At 45.9% G+C, this 21,298-nt stretch overlaps 1 protein-coding gene across 4 annotated transcripts; it reads left to right on the forward strand.

Annotated features, from left to right (window-relative positions):
• Positions 1–725: 725 nt before the first annotated feature.
• On the forward strand, positions 726–15,235 carry SERPINE3 (serpin family E member 3). Of its 4 annotated transcripts, none has more exons than XM_081855649.1 (10): positions 726–1,307; positions 2,963–3,044; positions 4,458–4,748; positions 6,582–6,818; positions 7,251–7,448; positions 9,026–9,224; positions 10,576–10,676; positions 12,635–12,721; positions 14,133–14,216; positions 15,067–15,235. In XM_081855649.1, exons 3-10 carry the CDS (start codon positions 4,490–4,492, stop codon positions 15,108–15,110), a joined length of 1,209 nt encoding a protein of 402 aa, XP_081711775.1. In that variant the 5' UTR covers positions 726–1,307; positions 2,963–3,044; positions 4,458–4,489; the 3' UTR covers positions 15,111–15,235. The 4 variants fall into 4 exon arrangements, with proteins under 4 accessions (XP_081711775.1, XP_081711776.1, XP_081711777.1 ...); XM_081855650.1 differs by having other exon boundaries at positions 2,966–3,044; XM_081855651.1 differs by lacking the exons at positions 726–1,307; positions 2,963–3,044 and adding an exon at positions 3,051–3,177.
• The last annotated feature ends 6,063 nt before the right edge of the window (positions 15,236–21,298 follow it).

Raw genomic sequence — 21,298 nt, forward strand, 5'->3', positions numbered from 1 at the left:
GTGAATTCCTCTTGAGCTTAGGTGCATGTTTTTTCCCCTGCCAGCAAACAGTCAACTAGCAACAGCTCCTGATTGGCCAGAGTTCCAAGGGAGGCAGGTGGAGTGGAATGAGAGATGGTGTGAGAGATTCATGGGGTCTGGGAGTGGGATTGTGTCAGGAAAGTTTGTTCTGAAGGGGTAGAGCTGAGGAGAGCTGAGAACTCATAGTATATGCTCTAAGGTTCTGAACTGCAGAACACTGTTAAAAATAGAAAAGACACAGTCCCACATGATGTTTACAGGAAAAATGGTCCTCAGAGGGAATACACTGAGAGGAAAGGGCAGTAGTGATTCTGAAGCAAAGGAGGATTTGGGAGTCTATAAGGAAACAGTCAGGACGTGGGTGGCGCTGTGGGTTAAACCACAGAGCCTAGGACTTGCTGATCAGAAGGTCGGTGGTTCGAATCCCTGCGACGGGGTGAGCTCCCGTTGCTCGGTCCCAGCTCCTGCCAACCTAGCAGTTTGAAAGCACGTCAAAGTGCAAGTAGATGAATAGGTACCGCTCCGGCAGGAAGGTAAACGGTTCACCATACTGGCCACATGACCCAGAAGCGGTACGCTGGCTCCCTTGACCAACAAAGCGAGATGAGCAACGCAACCCCAGAGTTGGTCACGACTGGACCTAATGGTCAGGGGTCCCTTTACCTTTACCTTTGCCTTTACCTTTAAGGAAACAGTCCAAAATCCTAAATTCCTGAAGCGTAGGTAGAGAAGTCTGATCTATTGAAGATGTGTAAAAGAAAGTAACCTTAAGCCTGCAGCATACAGCCTATAACTTGAAACCGTATTCATTTTAGTAAATAGCAACAGCACTGTTTGTTACATTTCGGTGGAAGAAGAAGAACCAAAACTCCTTGTTTACATCTGTTATAATAAAGTTTGTTTGCAACCTGTTTTCACAAAGAAAAAACCCACTGTCGCTCGTGATTCATTCTCCATTTGGGGATTTCACCTGAGGGAAAGGGAAACAGAGGGCTGGCCCAGTGGCGCCAGGAAAAGAAAGTGCCATTGCGTATGTCAAAGGAGCCCAAGAAAACCCCAGGAAAACATGAAGGTAATGTCCATTTCCAAGGATGTGTTCAGTGTATATAAGAAAGTCTCTAAAACAGTTATAATTGCCAGCCTTCTCTTCTTTTTCACTGAGATGACATCATTCTAGAAGACCTGGAGGAAGAGCAGGGGCCTTGAAGTTGTCCATCATCTGTGAGCAGCAGGACAGCAGACTGAGAAGACAAACAAGTCACCTAGTCTAAGTCTTCCCTACTAGGGTGAGAGGTGCTGTGTTTCCATTATGCTGATTCTTTCTAAATTTGCATGTGTGCATTGAAACTAGCATATGCAAATATGTCCGTCCCCCCGATTTGGCCACCCTGATACCCTCTCTTCTTTCTCTTCCAATAAAAAATTCAGGAACAATCAGCCAGAGCCAAAGAATGTCAGTAGGGGTGATAATTTAGGTGAACCACTTTTCTCTCATGTGATACTTCCTGGTAAAGGTGGAACTCCTTGGAAATTACAGAAGGACTGTACCTTGGGGGTGGGCAGTCTGACTGATATACAGAAAGCCACAGGTGTGATTCCCAGCATCTCTGGATAAGACCAAAGGAAGCTGCCTTGTAGTTCCAGGATCAAATCAGAAACCGGGGTGGCTTCTGTAAATCTGGGACTGTCCCTGGAAAAGAGGAATACTTGGAGGGTCTGGAATTTCTCCTAGCTCTGCTTAGAGATGCTGGGGTTTTAAAACCTGCGATCTTTGCATGCCAAATGGGTGTGTGGACTGTCCCCTGACTGAAATGGTGGATAACCACTATCAGTCTCTGCAGAGCCAGGTGGGGCAAGGGCAGGATTTAGTGCAAGGCAGCTTCCTAAGTTAGAATCATAGAATCATAGAGTTGGAAGAGACCACAAGGGCCATCGAGTCCAACCCCCTGCCAAGCAGGAAACACCATCAGAGCACTCCTGACATATGGTTGTCAAGCCTCTGCTTAAAGACCTCCAAAGAAGGAGACTCCACCACACTCCTTGGCAGCAAATTCCACTGTCGAACAGCTCTTACTGTCAGGAAGTTCTTCCTAATGTTTAGGTGGAATCTTCTTTCTTGTAGTTTGGAACCATTGCTCCATGTCCGCTTCTCTGGAGCAGCAGAAAACAACCTTTCTCCCTCCTCTATGTGACATCCTTTTATGTATTTGAACATGGCTATCATATCACCCCTTAACCTCCTCTTCTCCAGGCTAAACATGCCCAGCTCCCTTAGCCGTTCCTCATAAGGCATCGTTTCCAGGCCTTTGACCATTTTGGTTGCCCTCCTCTGGACACGTTCCAGTTTGTCAGTGTCCTTCTTGAACTGTGGTGCCCAGAACTGGACACAGTACTCCAGGTGAGGTCTGACCAGAGCAGAATACAGTGGCACTATTACTTCCCTTGATCTAGATGCAATACTCCTATTGATGCAGCCCAGAATTGCATTGGCTTTTTTAGCTTTTTTTTAAGCTTTTTTAGCTAACTCATTTTGTCCAGAGTGGCTGTTTCCGCCAGCCGACCTCCGTTGAGATAAGCCTTGTGTCTGGCACACGGCAGGCATGGTTTCCCCTTCCATTAGGGAATGAGAAATCTATGGAATGCATGAAAAGAGAAGCGGGAGGGAGGTCAGTGATACTGGAAGGTGATCCTTTTCTCAGTTGAAGCAGGTCACACGCCTATGGAGGCTTGAATGGTGCTTGCTGGCTCTTTCTCCATCAGTACCTTTTTGTTCCTTGCCTGGGATTTGCTGGGCACTTACATGCCTCCTCGCCTGGTTCCATGCAGAGCCCATGGGAATTTGGACAGGGTGGTACAGACATCGCCGACAGAGACCACGATCGCTGACTATCCCTTTCAGGGAGGTCTTATGACTAACACCCCACTTCTTGATATATTAAAGAAGCGGGTAGACCCAACACATGACACCGGTCTCAGCTGAAACAAAGAGAAAGGCATTGCACTGCAATCCGAAGGAAACTGCAGTGAGTAAGTCTTCGAAGCTTATTTGCTCGAAAAGGGCCGCTGTGGTAGACGTCTGGGTGTAAAATTCTGGAACGAAACAAGACATTGTGTTTCTGAACAAAGAGAACCACTGAGGCTGTTTAAATCTAGCTGGTGAGTCCGTTTTGTTCATTTGCCTAGGAAGATTTAAAAGTAATATGCATTAGAAGTCCTTGTTCAGTCTATAGCTGAAAAATAGCTACCTTTGCATTTTCCCTGTTCTATAGCTTTGTCTAGCTTAAGGACTTTTAATAGACTTTTATCATGCTCATGCCAAAGTTCAGTAATAGTGAACATTTTTCCTGTTTTGTATCTCTTGTTTTCTAGGATCAATATAGGAAAAACAACTTTCTCTCTCACACACATGCAACTTTCTTTGTACCATTTTTTTTTTTAAATTCAAAGTTAATATCTTGCCACTGTGTACAACCTTTTTGACCAGACATTCTGGCCAACGTTCCTTATACCTGATACATGGAATGGAGCGAGAACCTTTTTGCCATTACAGATGTTACATTATATGTCCAGCATGGCATTTAATAATCAGCAGCCTGGTACTCACAGGTGACCAGAAATTCCATGCAGGTGAATGAGTGGACTGATGGAGAAGGGTGGACCGCCTGCCCCTTCTCAAGTGGGCTGCAAGAGGAAGGGTCTCCCTCCTTCCCTTTTTTAAAAAAATCAGTTTTTATGAGTTCTCATACATATATCATACATTATTCAACTTAACCAAACAATCGTTTTGTAAATTCCCCTCTCTCCCTTGGCTTCCCTCCATTTCCATTTCTGGTTTGTTAAACCACTTGTTGCATTCTGCTGCTTATGTATAGTAGTATATTATCACATTGTTATCTTTCTTGTTCTCTCTAATTACATTATGTATGTTTATTTAAACCCTGCCAAATAGTCCATACTTTTACATTGTTTCTGCAAACATGTTACAAAAGGTTCCCATTCTTATCCAAAGTGACTATTATCTTTTTCACGCAGTTTGTCTGTCAATTTTGCTAATTCTGCATATTCCATCAACTTTTCACGCCATTGTTTTTTGGATGGTATTTCTCCCATCTTCCAGTTTTGTGCCATTAAAATTCTTGCTGCTGTTGTCGCATACATAAATAGTGTCCTCAATTCTTTCTTCACATCTTGTCCTAAAATACCCAACAGGAATAGCTTCTGGTTTCTTTACAAATATTATTTTAAACGGTCCTCCCTCCTTTCCAACCGGCATAGAAACACAACTCTCCACCTTTCCACTGCCAGCCCCTGACAGGCTAGTAAGACTTTTTGCAGGCTAGTAACTTTAGTGAGTTATTCACAGTGCTGTGTTCGTATTTGGTTCGATTGTCATTTCTGTTGGTGACTGACTTTCCCCATCGCTGGTTGCTATGCAGACTTGAGACCATCTTTCGGCAGATCTGCCTTCATGCTGCCCTTTTCCATCACTACTCTCCTTCTGTCGCTTGGTTCCTCGAACGTTGGAGGCTGCGAGCACAACCATGAACCACAGAACCTGAACACGGAGTTTGCCCTCGCTCTCTACCAACGCTGGGCAGAGCGCAACCACGGAACCAACCTTGCCATTTCCCCAGTGAGCGTGGCTCTTTCTTTGGGGCTTCTGCAGTTTGGGGCGCAAGGGAGGACATTGGCCCAACTGCAGCATGCTCTGGGATACAGCACTCATGGTAAGGCAGCCTTCTGAGAAAGAGCTCTTTGGTGAGCAGTGCAGGCTGTTGTGAGCTTCGCCTTACAGCTTGGACTGTCCTGGTAGGCAGAGCATATAAAAACAAAAGCAAGTCATACAGGGGGACTTACTTCTGAGTTAACCCCCTTTCATGCCATGCTCTTCACTTCAATGGGCTTTACATGTGCATGCTACACCTTTAAAGTACATTATTTCCCCCAAAGAATTCTGGGCATGGTAGTTTACCCCTCTCAAGAGTTGCCAGTCCCAGCAACACTTCAAGAACTGCAGTGCCCAGAATTCTTTAAGGAAAGAATGTTCCTCGCGTTGGACTAGATGGCCCTTAGATCCCTTCTAACTCTACAATTCTATGAATGCCCATGGAGCCATGTATTGGTCTGTGCTGAAAATTAGCCACACTTTGGTTCTGTTGAAATCAGTAAATCTCATTGATTTATGAAAGTGTGGCTGGATTACAGCACAATCCTATGCATGTCTACTCAGAAGTAAGCCCTGTTGACTTCAATGGGTGGTTACTCCCAAATAAGTGGCTACAGGGTTGTGGATTTGTATCAACAGGGGAGGGGGCTTTTGATTTAACTGTCTCACCTGCAATGGACAAATTATTGGAAAAGTGACTTAACAGTATAAACTTAATGATGTCTACTCAGAACCAAGTCCTAGTTTATTCCATGGGGCTTGCTCCCAAGTAAATGGACAAAGAAGTAATTACATGGCATGAATGTAAAACGAATGTAAAACGAAGAGAATAATCTCAGAATAATGATTACCACTAATATTGCGGTAGCATCCAGCACAATCCTGTATATGTCTACTCAGAAGCAAGTCCTGTTGAATGCAGTGGCTCTTGCTCCCAGGTAAGTGCAGTTTGGATTTCACCCTTAGTAAACCAGTTTTCAGCCAATGGTCATTCATTCTATCCCAGCCTCTTATTGGGGTTCGTCCCACTTCTATTTTAGCCTTATGGTTATAAACTGGCCATCATAAATATGGATTGTATGAATCTACAAAAATATGCAATAGTAACTAATCATAGCCGGGAGAGCAGATAGCTTAGTTTTGCCCCCTCTAACATAAATCCTGGCTATGCTGATGAGCAGAAGGTCTGAAGGATGCAATAGATACCCTATTTTTTGCTCTATAAGACACACTTTTCCCCTCCTAAAACGTAAGGGGAAATGTGTGTGCGTCTTATGGAACGAATGCAGGCTGGAGGCTCTGCTCAGCGCTCCCTTTAATGAGCCACGTGGAGTGTGTGTGCGGCTCTTGGGGGCTTTTCCCTGAGGAGGGAGAAGGGCAGCCCATCAGTCCCTTCTCCCCCCTCGGGGAAAAGCCCCCAAGGGCTGCAAACACTGTTTTAAGGGAGCGATGAGCAGAGCCTATCCCAGAAGCCAGATCCCTCTTGCTGTTCTGGCTTCTAGGATTCAGAATATTTTTTTTCTTGTTTTCCTCCTCCAAAAACTAGGTGCGTCTTATGGTCTGGTGCGTCATATAGCGAAAATATGCAGTTAGGAGCAGTGCTTTTTTCTGGGGGGGGACACAAGGGGATGCATACCCCTAAACATTTTGTGAATCTTTGTACTCTGTATTTATTTTTCCCAATTCGAACTATAAAATGGTGATTTTCTTGAGTCAAAATGAGAGTACCCCTAAATATTCTTTTAGAAAGAATGCTCTGGTTAGGAGGAACACTGCCTCACTCCTTGAAATGGTCTTCTAAAGATCACGGGCGGACAGTTAAGGGCATTTTTCATCCCACTGTTTGTCCATTGTTTAAGAGATTGATAACCCCGATAAATTACTTTGTTCTTAGATCAAGATGTACAAGACTTCCTGCACACTGTGTACAGAGAAGTGACCAACTCAAGCCAAAGCCCTGTAGTAGCACAGCTGGCGTGTGCCCTCTTTGTTCAAGCCGGAACGCATCTTTTGCCACCATTTGTTCAGCATGCCACACTCTGGGCAAACAACACAGTACACCAGGCTAACTTCAGTGAGCCTAACAGGACCGCGGCTCAGATAAATGAATGGTTTGCCACAAGCACTGGAGGTAAAGTGACAACGCTCCCCTCCCCCAAAGTTGTGCCATGCAGTTTTTAAATGCAGAACTTTAGCACCAGGGCTTTGAAATGTCAGCTAAGCAGACTGCAGGACACCTTCGGTCTGGAACCCAGGTTGATAAGAAGCACACTGAGGAAAAAAGGGAACAGCTGCTATCATGGTAGAAATATGAGAAGCTGACTTGTACCGAATCAGACCACTGGTCCATCTAGCCTCAGTATTGTCTGCACTGGTAGGCAGCACCTTTGCATGGTTTTAGGCAGGATCCTCTCCCAGCTGTATGTCCCCAACTCTATTTGAATAGACTAAAACCAAACAGGAAATCACGTCTCTTTCTGAATATCCTTTTCAAATACAAGTGATCAGTGTGACCTTTGCTACAGGATTAGCCTGAATGACTATTCTCTTCTTTCCTCTGCAGATGGAGAAACAAGTTACCTATCCTCGGAAACTCTTGATTCCCCGCTTAACCAGATAGCTGTGGTGAGCGTGATGTCCTTCAAAAGCACTTGGCAGAGGAAATTCACCTTCACGGATACCCAGACCTTGTCCTTTACAACTACAGAGGGCCTCATCCTGAAAGTGCCTACTATGTATCTCAGCGCAGAAGTCAACTATGGTAATTATATTGGGGATGGATACAAACCACACAGAATGTCCACATGCAGTTTCATCTAGTCCAGTGTTTCCCAACCTTGGGCCTCCAGCTGTTTTTGAACTACAATTCCCATCATCCCTGACCACTGGTCTTGCTAGCTAGGGATGATGGGAGTTGTAGTCCAAAAACAGCTGGAGGCCCAAGGTTGGGAAACACTGATTCTAGTCCAACTCCCTGCAATGCAGGAATCTCAGCTAAAGCATCCATGACAGGTGGCCCTCCAGCCTCTGCTTAAAAACCTCCAAGGAAGGAGAAAACAATGGTGAAAGCTGTGCTCCTCTGACAGTTTCCTCTGCAGCAGCAGAGGCGTGTGTTTTTGCTTATTGAGATCTAATGGATCCAGAGCCTTAAAAGGCTTATTTGACAGCCAAAAGCTTTTATACTGACAGCCAAGGAGAGGTACAAACGGATATGTTGCATAGCTATTATCTTGCATGTGTCATTGTGAATATACCGTATTTTTTGCTCTATAAGACTCACTTTTTCCCTCCTAAAAAGTATGGGGAAATGTGTGTGCGTCTTATGGAGCGAATGCAGGCTGCGCAGCTATCCCAGAAGCCAGAACAGCAAGAGGGATTGCTTTTTCACTGCGCAGCGATCCCTCTTGCTGTTCTGGCTTCTGAGATTCAGAATATTTTTTTTCTTGTTTTCCTCCTCCAAAAACTACGTGCGTCTTGTGGTCTGGTGCATCTTATAGAGCGAAAAATAAGGTATATGTTGCTGCTTGATTGCAAACTTTGTAAGTTTGGTTTAACAGAGAGAGACAGAGAAAACCAGGCTCCACGTATTTCCCCTTCCTTGGTCTGGCTTGCAGTTGCAGCACTGAGCTTTTAGGGAAATAACTACGCCTCACTTACTCTGAGGGACGCGGGTGGCACTGTGGTCTAAACCACAGAGCCTAGGACTTGCCGATCAGAAGGTCAGAGGTTCGAATCCCCGCGACGGGGTGAGCTCCCATTGCTCGGTCCCTGCTCCTGCCAACCTAGCAGTTGGAAAGCACATCAAAGTGCAAGTAGATAAATAGGTACCACTCCGGTGGGAAGGTAAACGGTGTTTCCGTGCGCTGCTCTGGTTCACCAGGAGCGGCTTAGTTATGCTAGCCACATGACCCAGAAAAACTGTCTGCCTCCCTCGGCCAGTAACAGTCAGGGGTCCCTTTACCTTTACACTTACTCTGGGACAACCACTTCTACCTTTCGGGAAAGAGCTGTCACTCTCAGAGTAAACAAGAGCTGCCTGTTTCTCAAAAAATCTGCTATGCTTGCCACTCAACTGTATGAGCTGTGCATCAGCTTCACCCTGAATTGGTTTCATGACCTGTGGTGATGTCCTGAAACTCAGAATCCCATTACATTGCATTGCCAAATGAAAAAGCCAAAATGGCAGAGAAGCAGCTACAAAAGCAGAATGCAGGCACAGAAATGCCAATGTTATATTATTTTTGTTGCTGTCATTAGTACAAAATTGCTTACCGATTAATCTTAACCACTGAGTCACTTGAATAGTCCTAAACAAACATTTCCCCCCAAAAAACACAGGTGAATTCCTACTGGACTCTCTGGAACGGGTCAGTGTGGTTGAATTGCCCTACCTGGGGGAGGCAGTCAGTATGTTTGTGGTGCTTCCATCTGACAGGAGAACACCTCTAGCTGAGATAGAGAGATCCCTCTCAGCCCGAAACTTTCCACTGTGGTCCAACAGCCTGAGAAGAACAAAGATGGACCTATTTCTTCCCAGGTAAAGGTTAGATGTACACACATTTGCCTGGCCTTTTTGGAATTTGATCTTTGGTTGTGGAGAGGGGAGGTGTGGGTATGCATGAACACAACTGTAGCGGTAGACAACATTATTATGAACAGGAAATGTTGACTAAAGTTGGGGTGGTTGGAACTGTAAAAGAACAGAGAAGAAAACTAGCTTTTATGAGAGTCAGTTGGGGTGAGAGGAGAGGGGGAACGAGTAGAAGTGTAATGCACATAAACCAGAATCTCGTAAGGCTTTCCCAAGTGCTCCTTTAGTTTCAAACCATTTAGCAGACTTACAAGACGGGTTTTAGATTAGGAACAGTGAAATATACTCGGAGTCGAGTGTGGATTTCGTGCTCTTTATTCAGCTCATAGTAGCGAGGAATGAAAGTTCCCCAAAAATATCTGCTTTATATACCGTACATTATTTACACAATGGGCCGCACAGGACTGGCTAATTCCGGGATTCTCCTGTAGGCCAATCAGGTTGCAGATTCACTTCCACCTGGAACTGGATTGGGTGGCTTCTGCGGACCAATCAGACTGCTGCATTGTCCTAAGACCAATCAGACTGCTGCATTTTGGATCCTATTGTTCTAGGACCAATCAGACTGCTGCATTTTGGATCCTATTCAACTCAGTACATAACAAACAGGTTTAGAAAACTGGCACATGAAATGCTTTTGCATTCACAGAGTTGAGACAAAGAGCAATAAATAAGCTGTGCAGACGAAATGTCATGCACCCGTATTTTACCTCAGCAACATTGGTAGTAGTCATGTAATTTCCACATTATAGAAGCCAACTCAGAATACAAATGATCCATAGGAGCCTTGTCAGAAAGTAACTGGGAAGTAACTGGAATGTTTCTTGCATACATGATTAAATCCCATTCTGGATGGCACTTTGCTAGCACATCTTATGGTTCCATCATAATATTACATTGCTTTGTTTTTCTGTCATCATTTTGTTTCACTGAATAAAGAAATATTGTATTTCTCAACTGATGGCTAGGTAAACTGCTGGGGTGAAAATGGTCTTTTAAGTAAATACATACAAACTAAAGGAGTACAGCGTCAAAATCTGTGAGTGAGGATGGAAAAGAGATGCAGAAAACACCAATGTGGCTTAGTGTTGTGGGAGTGCTTCTGATTTTGTCCCTGGGTGCAATTCTCCTCCTGATTTTGAGTCCTCATGCCCTGAAGAACGGGAGTCTCAACCCAGGGCCACGTAAATTGCCATGGCTTTATTCCTGTAAACAGGTGGGTTATAATAAGGAGCAAAACAAAGATAGGAGCAGTTTGCAAGTGGCATGTCTAAATGTCCACCCATCAAAATTTCAGGTTCAGAATCGAAAACCACTTGGACCTGAAAATGCTTTTGCCTACATTAGGAATTACAGACATGTTTGATCCGACTATGGCTAATTTCAAAGGGATTTCAGGTAAGTCTCACACGCTTTGTTAGTGTGTTGGATCCCCTTGTCCATTTTGTGGCAGTGATTCAGGGCAACAGGTCTTTCCAACTGGCAAAGCCAAAGTCAAGGGTCCGCATGGTTGGGCAACTCCTGAGGACCCACATTCCAGCAGAGGACCTCCTAACCAGAGCCCTGTGGACCTCCTTTCCAGCTTGCTCCCTTTCACTTGAGTTCAGACAACCAGGGAAAACACCACTACCTGCTTGTTTCCTCTTGGCTTGGCCAGCAAGCGGAGGGAGCCTTGCTGAATCAGCCTGTGCTGGTCCCAGGGGGGAGGGGGTGTTACCATGAGGCGTGGTCAGAGTCTGGTCCTGGGTCAAGGGTCTGGAGTTTGTCCACCAAGGGCGAAGCAGAGTCCAAAGCAAGAAGCCGGGTGTGGTCGGGAACTCTGGAAGAACAGGTCTGGGTGCTGGCCGAAACAGGTTTCCAATGACATTGCTCCAGCAACCTGGGCTGACTGGCCTTTATCTCCTCTGAGACCTAGGGCGGCCCCGGCCCATCGGTGACCCACCTCTCCTGGCCTTAAGGCGAGCACTCCTCCTGAAAGAACCCAGTTCCCTCCGCCTCTCTGCCCTGAGCCTCTGCAGCTCAGGAGAGGCTGGAGGGTTACTGGACCCAGAGGCAACCTCACCTTCCCCTGACAGGGCTGGGAGAGGTGCACCTGCAGGCAATGGGTCCTCCATCACCTCAGGAGCCAGAGTGGATTCATCTGGTGTCTGCTCCTGAGGATCCAGCCCTTCAGATTCAAGGCCCTGCCCCGGCTCAGCCGGCCCTGGAGGCGGGGACTCCTGTGCAGGCTGGGATTCCTCTGGTTCAGCCTCTGAATCAGATTCCCAGGCCATAACACAGTCCCAAAGCCCATCTCATTCAACATTCTGTTCCCACCATGTCCTCCCAGATGCCTATGGGGAGCCCACAACCAGTCCTCTCCCTCTCAATATCCCCAGCAATTCAGAAGCATTTTGTTATTCCACCTGGAGGTAATAGAACCATGGAGATCATCTGCAGGAGGGCCTTTGGTCGTTCCCCGAGTTGGGATGTTCATTTAACAAGAAGAAGAAACCAAGCTTTTAGTGCCATTGGCCCAATCCTGTGGAACACGCTGCCAATAGAGATTCAGAGGGTGCTTTCTGTGACAGTTTTTAAACACATGCTAAAAACCTTTCTGCTCTACCAGGCGTATGCAGCCAATTAAGACTACATCTCTCACAATGCACTACTGATGTCTGTTTTTAATTTCTTTTTGCTTTTAACTTTTCATGACTTTATCATTGGGCTTCATGTTTTTATATTGCTGTGAACCACTGTGATATGTCTTTCTGAAACAGCAGTACATCAGTGGATCTATTTCCCATAAATTTGTCTAGTCCCTTTTAAAGCCATTCAGGTTGGCAGCCACCATTACATCCTGCAAATAAGGTCCATCTTTTCCTGTGTTCTGACTCTTGCACCATTCAGCTGTACTAGACAAATAAGATTTTCAATAAATCTGAAAGTAAGGTGTGGGTTGGGGCGTGGGTGGTGCTGTGGGTTAAACCACAGAGCCTAGGGCTTGCTGATCAGAAGGTCGGTGGTTCGAATCCCCGCAACAGGGTGAGCTCCCATTGCTCAGTCCCAGCTCCTGCCAACCTAGCAGTGCGAAAGCACCTCAAAGTGCAAGTAGATAAATAGGTACCGCTCCGGCGGGAAGGTAAATGGCGATTCCGTGCGCTGCTCTGGTTTGCCAGAAGCGGCTTAGTCCTGCTGGCCACATGACCCGGAAGCTGTAAGCTGGCTCTCTCGGCCAATAAAGCGAGATGAGTGCCACAACCCTAAAGTCGGTCACGACTAGACCAAGTGGTCAGGGGTCTCTTTGCCTTTACTTTTAAGGTTGTATTGGCTTTGCGTTGACAACTGGAATGACTAGTAATGGTTTTCTTTGCTAGAACAAGAACATCTTTATATCTCAGAAGCGACCCACAGAGCAAAGATTGAAGTGACAGAAGATGGAACAAAGGCCTCAGGCACTACAGGTAAACCAGGTGGAGATGGTTCTTGCATTAGCCTTGATAACCAGCACAGGCTGATTATTTACATTTATTCAATTCCTAAACCATTGCCCTTCAGTCCCACAGAACTAATTCCTCCAGTTTGCCATCTGGGGTGCTATGTCCATCATGCTTGCAAGCAATATAGGCAGGAACAATTCAAACTGCAGTCCAAATTCCACATCAGATGTGAAATATACTCAGAGTTGCAAAGTGATTTCATGCTCTTTATTCAGCTCATAGCGGTGAGGAGGAATGAATGAATGTCCCCTCAAAGTATCTGCTTTATATACATGATTTACACAATGGGCTGCACATGATTGGCTAATTCTGGAATTCTACTGTAAGCCAATCTGGTTGTGGATTCACTTATATCTGGAGCATGATTGGGTGGTTCTTGCCAACCAATCATACTGCTGCATTGTTCTAGGACCAATCAGACTGCTGCATTCTGAATCCTATTGTTCTAGGACCAATCAGACTGCTGCAATTTGGATCCTATTGTTCTAGGACCAGTCAGACTGCTGCAGTTTGGATCCTATTCAACTCAGTACATAACAAGATGATTAGTGGGTTCAGCATGAGTTCATTGCCAAAGAGTTATTTCTCAAGCAGAATAGTGCAAAGGTGGGATGAGCTTAGGGCAACTGCACAAAAGGGGCTAGCTTGACAAAAAAAGCCACCCTGTTACCTATGCCGATATTGGCAAACCATTTCTGTTGTAGTCCATTTCACAAGGGAGAAAGCGCTTCTCAAGCCTCCCTCCCTTCAGAGGATGAAATTGATTACATCAGAAAGCATAGCTACATAATTAAATTTAATCATTACAGACAACCAGTGATATGAGGAATAAAGCTCCACATGGAGTTAGTTGGAAGTCACTTTTTTATTTTCCATTTTATTTTTTCCGATTGTAGTTTATGTTATGTTTATATCCTTGTAATTTTGTTTTTGTTTTTCCTTCTGTTTTTGTATTATATGTTCGTTTTATTCAGTGTTTGTTTGTATGATGTATAAGCATAAATTTAATTTTTTTTAAAAAAAAAGAAAATAAAAGAAAGCATACCTCTGTGAGGTTTCCAACTTACAGTGGGAAAGAACAAGCAAGGGCCAATGGATCTACATAAGTGCAAGGGCCCAGCCAGTAGGGTATCCAACTTGTGAATATTCCCAGAGTTTGAGAACATGGGCTGCAAATATGGGAACCAGCCCAGGAAGGGGCTTGGTGTTCATCGGCCGTGACACCCACATTCCTGCAGTTCACCTGAACAGGTCAGGGGTGGTGGCACCAACCACGACTGATCAGGACAGACTTTTATTTCAATGCTAGCATGGTAATTTTGACTTCTTGTGAGACTTCTGGCACTCCCTGCTTGTTTTTTTTTTAACCACACAGCTATGGTGTTGCTAAAACGATCCCGTGCTCCTGTCTTCAAAGCTGATAGACCTTTTAATTTTCTCCTTAGGCAAGGCAGAACAGGTAAATATCAATTAAATTTATCCGTGGAAGTTATGATGATGATAGCAAAATGCTATTGCCTTCTTTAACACACTATATAGCTTGGAAGTCCATAAAAGTTCACAAAGCCAAAGAAAATAAACATTGGGGATTGCTTTCTTGAAAGCGTCACCAAACCAAAGACTGTGTGTTAGTCTCCTAACATGGGTGTAGCCAGGGAGGAGGGGAGGTAGCTGCTCCCTAAATCAAGTAAATCAATAAAAATACTTAATTAACTGACCAATTGTGTCACAGATAACTCGGCTCTGCCCTTACCCCCCAAATAAAGCCTGCCCCACAATAAATGCTGTTTACACCCATGGCACCTTGTATCAGTTTTCCAAATCCAGGGTGATACTGTACTTTCAAGGACGCAATTTCAGCCACATTTATTCTGAGCCTTATGAAGAACTGCACCCTTTCCCCCCCATACCCCTCCCAAATAAACTGATTGTATTTCCCTTTTCACAGCAGGTTAAGAGAATGCCCTATTCAAAATCATTTTCTTCCTTTTATTGTTGTTGTTGTTAATTAAATTTTTAGACCACCTTTAATCCGTAGATCTCAGGACAGTTCCTTGATTAGCTGTTCTTCCTTCTGTTAACCCAGTTATATAAAGATAAAGTTATATAATTTTTTGGCTAGAAGTGAAGGCTGCTAATGAACATCTTTCCCATCCCCAGTTTCCAAATGTGATTGACTTTCGTTAATCACCTCCACATCCCCTCCCCACCCTGTTCTATAAAAACAATTAAATTTAAGTTGCATCAGTATGAGCATTTATAAAATGAAGTTGAAGAAACTAATAATAATTTCTTTTCTTTTTTTACAGGTTCAATTCTGTTTATAGGAAGACTTACAAATCCTACTGAGTGAACTTGTCCTATCCATGCATTCCCATAAAATTAAAAAGCATTAATAGGACGTTTTAAGTGTTGTGACTATCAAGAGGAAGCTGTGTGAAACTTAGGGCTGTAAATAAAAAGATATGCTGATTGCCATTTCTGTGGTGGTTCTCTTCTGTTATAGCAGTTATAGACTTCTGGAAAATGCCTTAGGGCTCCTGCGTTCAAATCCTCTTGTGGGTTTCCCTCAGGCATTTGGTGAAGCTCTTCAACAGCTTAGACCAGTTGGTTAGAGCACGGTGCTGATAACGTCAAGGTGGCAGGTGTGATCCCCATATGGGCCAGCCATATATTTCTTCATTTCAAGGGGTTGGACTAGATGATCCTCAGGGTCCCTTCCAACTCTACAATTCTTTGATTCTGTGATTCTTATGTTCTCAAGCTCCCTTGGTGCCAGCCAGGTGTGGCCACTCAGTTTCCTCAAGTACCGTATTTTTCGCCCCATAGGACGCACCGGCCCATAGGACGCACCAAGGTTTTTTGGGGGGAAATAAAGAAAAAAAATTATTTCCCCCCCAGGCACTTGTGGGGCCGGCAGCGGGGAGAAGCGCTCTTCTCCCCGCCACCCGCTTGCAGACCAGGTCCGGGGACAGCGGGAGAACGTGCTGCGCCTCCCCGCTGTCCCCGGAGCTTGCGGGGCTGGCGGCCGGGAGAAGCACGCGTCTCCCTGCCGTCAGCCTCCAAACCACATCGGGAGACAGCGGGATGGCGGCGTTCCACCTCCCTGCTGTCCCCCGACCTTGTGGGACTGGCACTGCGGCTCTCCTGCAGCCTGCATTCGCCCCATAGGATGCACACACATTTCCCCATCATTTTTGGAGGGGGAAAAGTGCGTCCTATAGGGCAAAAAATACGGTACTTGAGGATTTGCTGCCTGTCATAAGAGGATGGCAGCTGATGGCAGCAACAAGCCTCTCCTATCTGCTGGGATTGCCAGGCGGCATATGCTGTGCCTACTCAAAGATGCCTGTTGCTTACAGATAAAGGTAAAGGGACCCCTGACCATTAGGTCCAGTCGTGGCCGACTCTGGGGTTGCGGCGCTCATCTCGCTTTATTGGCCGAGGGAGCTGGCATACAGCTTCCGGGTCATGTGGCCAGCATGACTAAGTCGCTTCTGGCGAACGAGAGCAGTTTACCTTTCCACTGGAGGGGTACCTATTTATCTACAATGCACTTTGACATGCTTTCGAACTGCTAGGTTGGCAGGAGCAGGGACCGAGCAACGGGAGCTCACCCCGTCGTGGGGATTCAAACCGCCGACCTTCTGATCAGCAAGTCCTAGGCTCTGTGGTTTAACCCACAGCACCACCCACATCCCTTACAGCTACAGCAATCTAATTCTAGTTTGCGTAAGGGAGTTTCTACCCCAAGTATCTGCCAGGGAAATAAAGGATCTGGAAAGGTTAACCTCGCTCAGAGCTGCCAAGGCTGCATCGCTTGGGAAGATAATACTCTTTAGTATTTCGTATCCATCTCTTAATAAACAACACAACAGGGTGTCCTTTCAGCCAACTTCAGATGATAGAGGGGAGCTAAGTTTCCACCATTTATTTAGACATCTTTGACTTTCACAAATTTAAGCAGGTGTGTTAAGTCTAAGGCCTCAATTCTGTGGTCATTCCACACTGAATTCAGCAGAATTTTATTCTGAGTAAAAGCTTGCGTCGTATTGGGCTGCCCACGATTAATCTTTCTTTCTGTAGCTTTGCATAACTAAAAAAGCTGACATGCTTTTTCAACAGCAGAGGTTTGGTTTTTTTTTGTTTTTTTTTAAATAATTTTTATTAAGGTTTTCCAAATTAAAACAAATTAAATCCAATTTATAACCTTTTTCCAATAACTAGGACTTCCCCTCCCCACCCCCTCATGTATTCCAAATCTTCCAAATAAACAATTAGGTTCAACAAATTCTTATCCCCAAATTGCAATCATCCTCCATTACCCAGTTTAGCGTAATTCCCATCCCCCTAAGATCGATCTATTCCCTTCCACGAGTTTCCCCCTTTCAAACATAATACAAAAAAAAACAACAACAACATAGAATTAAATAATAATTTTACAACCTTTGGATTCCAACTTTCCCTCCCCTTTTTCCCTGTTACGTTCCTCCTAGCCCTCCATCTCTAATATCTTCCTGGAGTTCCCACATTGCGTTAAACCCACATCCCTCTGATTCTTTGCCAGTCTTACTAATTGCGAATGTCCAATCATTAAATTACGAATGTCCAATCCTAAAAGAAGTCTAACGAGAAGAGGGTCCATTTCTTCTATCCAGATTTTTATATCCAGGAGTAGAAACTCCAATTTTAAATCCATAAGCTTGTCAAATCTGGATATCCCAAATATCCCCTTTCCCATTTCTGTCCAGTTCTTGTTATTTCCTTATTCTTGTCGGCCATTCTCCTCCTTTTTGTTTCTCTGTTCTCCCACAGAAATGTTCTTTCTCCAAAAGTTTCTAATATCCCTGCAGAGGCTTGTTGTTCAGGAACAAAACATTACATCATGATCCTTTCATTTTCCAACAGATAGTTCCATTGTTTCCTGTAGTGTGTAGACCTCTGTAGACAAAATAGTGTTCCATTTCTGCAGTTTCCCAGGAGATTAAAAGTTCTATTCAACTGCACAAGTTTCCTGTCAAAAACACATGCAATATCCCTCAGCTCCTCTAGATGGATTCCCGTAACAAAGTTCCCTTCCAAAGCCCATCCACCAGTCCAAATAGCTTGTTTATCCTTATTTGAACAATTTGAAACAATTTATACCCAACTTATATCAAATGTAACCGGCAAAGTCCATAACCAAGTCTCTGTTACATTCTTCCGTTTTGACAGCTCCTTGACAGCTGTCAAAACCTGTCAAAACCTCCTTTACTCTTCTCCAGGCATTTTCACGAATCGCTCCAGGGATTCCGGGGGGGGGGGGTGTTGCTTTTTAATACAAATTCCACTTTTCTCCTCCGGCTCAATCTTATAAATTTCCCGCGCGAAGTTGCTAATTCGGTGAAATAAGGTTACTCTCGATCTTAGTTATCCATTCCTTTGTTTTGGCTCTTCTACAATTTCGGGGGGGGCTGACTTCCTTTTTTCCACCTCCCCCGTTCGCTCCAAATTTTAAAAATTTGTCCCCTTTTTTTAGTCCATATTCCAATTACTCACGGGTTCTTCTTTTAGATCCAAATTTTCAATAGAAGAAGTCAGCGCTCTCCGCCGGATGGCATGCGGCTGCGCTCGGCAGGGATAGCAGAGAACTCAAGCACCACGCTTCTCCCCGGCACCCGATCCGGAGCCTTTAAAAAGGCTCCTTCACGAGTCGGGAGGGCGCTAACGGTGCCAGCCGAGTCTCCATGTCCACGGCCTCCTCTGGCCGTGGTTTTTAAGGGTCCCCGCATCGCCGGTGCGGTAGGACCCAGCCCCTGCCGAGCAGACTCCCTCCGGAGCTCGGAGGGAGTCCGCCATTCGGCGATGGCGCCAACCCGGAAGTCCCCCAACAGCAGAGGTTTGTTGGGTCAAAAGTGTCCAAGCCTCCCTTCCGTCGATTCTGCATCTTATTATAGGAGTCCTGAAAATGAATTGTGCCTCTGAGGGCACCACACATTCAGCAGTGCTTGGGGAAACAAACAGGGAAGGACAAGTCTCCCCCTTCCACCATTGAGATATATAAGAGAAAGAGAGCTCTATGTTGTTGTTGTTTAGTCGTGTCCGACTCTTCGTGACCCCATGGACCAGAGCATGCCAGGCACTCCTGTCTTCCACTGCCTCCCGCAGTTTGGTCAGACTCATGCTGGTAGCTTCAAGAACACTGTCCAACCATCTCGTCCTCTGTCGTCCCCTTCTCCTTGTGCCCTCCATCTTTCCCAACATCAGGGTCTTTTCCAGGGAGTCTTCTCTTCTCATGAGGTGGCCAAAGTCTTGGAGCCTCAGCTTCAGGATCTGTCCTTCCAGTGAGCACTCAGGGCTGATTTCCTTCAGAATGGAGAGGTTTGATCTTCTTGCAGTCCATGGGACTCTCAGGAGTCTCCTCCAGCACGGTAATTCAAAAGCATCAATTCTTTGGCGATCAGCCTTCCTTATGGTCCAGCTCTCACTCTATACAACTGCACAATTCCAGTTCTGATCAGAAACTTCCACATGCAGGTTAAGAATGGTGAGTAATAGAAAATGTGTGGAAGATAGAAAAATAATATGGTGTATTCATTGTTATTTTTCTTTTTAGGGTTGATGTTATTGTATAAATATGTTATTGGTAGTTTTTTTCTTTTAGGAGGTAGCAAAGTGGGTGAAAGGAGAATCAAACCAGAAGCGGAAGTTGGGGGAAGCCTAGGAGGGGAGGGAGGAAGGAATGCATAGTAGTTATGAAAATGAGATGTGTGTAATGAATGAAAAAGAAAAATGAGTAATTTTATTTTTTTAAAAGAATGGTGAGGAAACGTGGGGGGTAGGGATGTCAATAAATCAGGGCAGGTTGACAGTCGCTTTCTGCATGGCACTGTGATGATATACAGTGATGTTCACATCAAAAGCCTGCTTCGCTCTGATTGCTTGAATAGAATTAGGGTGACTTTTCTTTTCAAAAAATGCTTTTATATGTTTCCATCCCTGGTGCCCAAGGGTTTTAATCCGATTTTTCAGGCCAGAAGGATAAAAGTCTAGTTAGGGGGATAATTTTATTTTTTTAGGACAGTCAAGGAGGTGTGCGAGAAGGGAAATGTGTGAATACGCTGCATAAACACTGTATTCTTAAAGCACATTGGGAGCACCTTCTTTGCCTCAAAGAATTCTGGGAATTGTAGTTTACCTTCGGAGAACTACAATTCCCAGCAGCGCCCGGAATTCTTTCAGCGGGAGAAACGGCCTCCCGACGTGCTTCCGAGAGGCGCTCGGGAGCCACTGGTGGCGTTGGAAAGCAATTGGCCCCGCCCCCTCTGGCCCCGCCCTTCCTCGCTGAGCCCGGCCTCCTCAGTCTCCGCGCGCATGCGTGGTCGGGCCGGGCCGGCTGTGGGAGGACTCGGTCTCGGCTTTCTCCGCCTCTTGGTCCCCCCCCCCCCGGCGGCGGCGGCGGCGCTTCTTCCCCCTTCCCCGGAGGAAGGTGAGCCGGAGGGACGGGGCGCAGGCCGGGCGAGAGGCGGGGGGCCGAGGGCGACACCCTCCCGGGGAGGCCGGACAGGGACGGAGACAATGTCCGAGGCGGAGGCAGCGCGTCATGAGGCAGCCCGTTCCAGGGGCTCCTCCTCGCCTGGGGGAGGGGGAGAGAGCTCCCCTGGCCAGGACACCTGGGATCAGCATCGCCCCCCTTCCCGAAGAGATGTTTCCCCTTTGGCTCTCCCCCCCCCCCAGGGGTCGGGTCTGCTTCGGTGCCTCCCTTGCAACTGCAGATTTTGGGGTTCATGGGAACCGTAGCTGTCAACTTTCCCCTCTTCTTGCGAGGAATCCTATTCGGAATAAGGGAATAATAATAATAATAATAATAATAATAATAATAATAATAATAATAATTTATTATTTGTACCCCGCCCATCTGGCTGGGTTTCCCCAGCCACTCTGGGCGGCTTCCAACAGAGATAAAAAATACACTAAAATGTCACATATTAAAAACTTCCCTGAACAGGGCTGCCTTCAGATGTCTTCTGAATGTCAGGTAGTTGTCCATCGCCTTGACATCCGATGGGAGGGCATTCCACAGGGCGGGCGCCACCACCGAGAAGGCCCTCTGCCTGGTTCCCTGTAGCTCTGCTTCTCGTAATGAGGGAACCGCCAGAAGGCCCTCGGAGCTGGACCTCAGTGTCCGGGCAGAACGATGGGGGAGGAGACGCTCCTTCAGATATACTGGACCGAGGCCGTTTAGGGCTTTAAAGGTCAGCACCAACACTTTGAATTGTGCTCGGAAACGTACTGGGAGCCAATGTAGGTCTTTCAAGACCGGTGTTATATGGTCTCGGCGGCCGCTCCCAGTCACCAGTCTAGCTGCCGCATTCTGTATTAGTTGTAGTTTCCGGGTCACCTTCAAAGGTAGCCCCACGTAGAGCGCATTGCAGTAGTCCAAGCGGGAGATAACCAGAGCATGTACCACTCTGGCGAGACAGACCGCAGGCAGATAGGGTCTCAGCCTACGTACCAGATGGAGCTGGTAAACAGCTGCCCTGGACACAGATTTGACCTGTG

The sequence above is a fragment of the Podarcis erhardii genome (genome assembly GCF_964252035.2).
Source record: "Podarcis erhardii genome assembly, chromosome: 3".
Taxonomy (NCBI): Eukaryota; Metazoa; Chordata; class Lepidosauria; order Squamata; family Lacertidae; genus Podarcis; species Podarcis erhardii.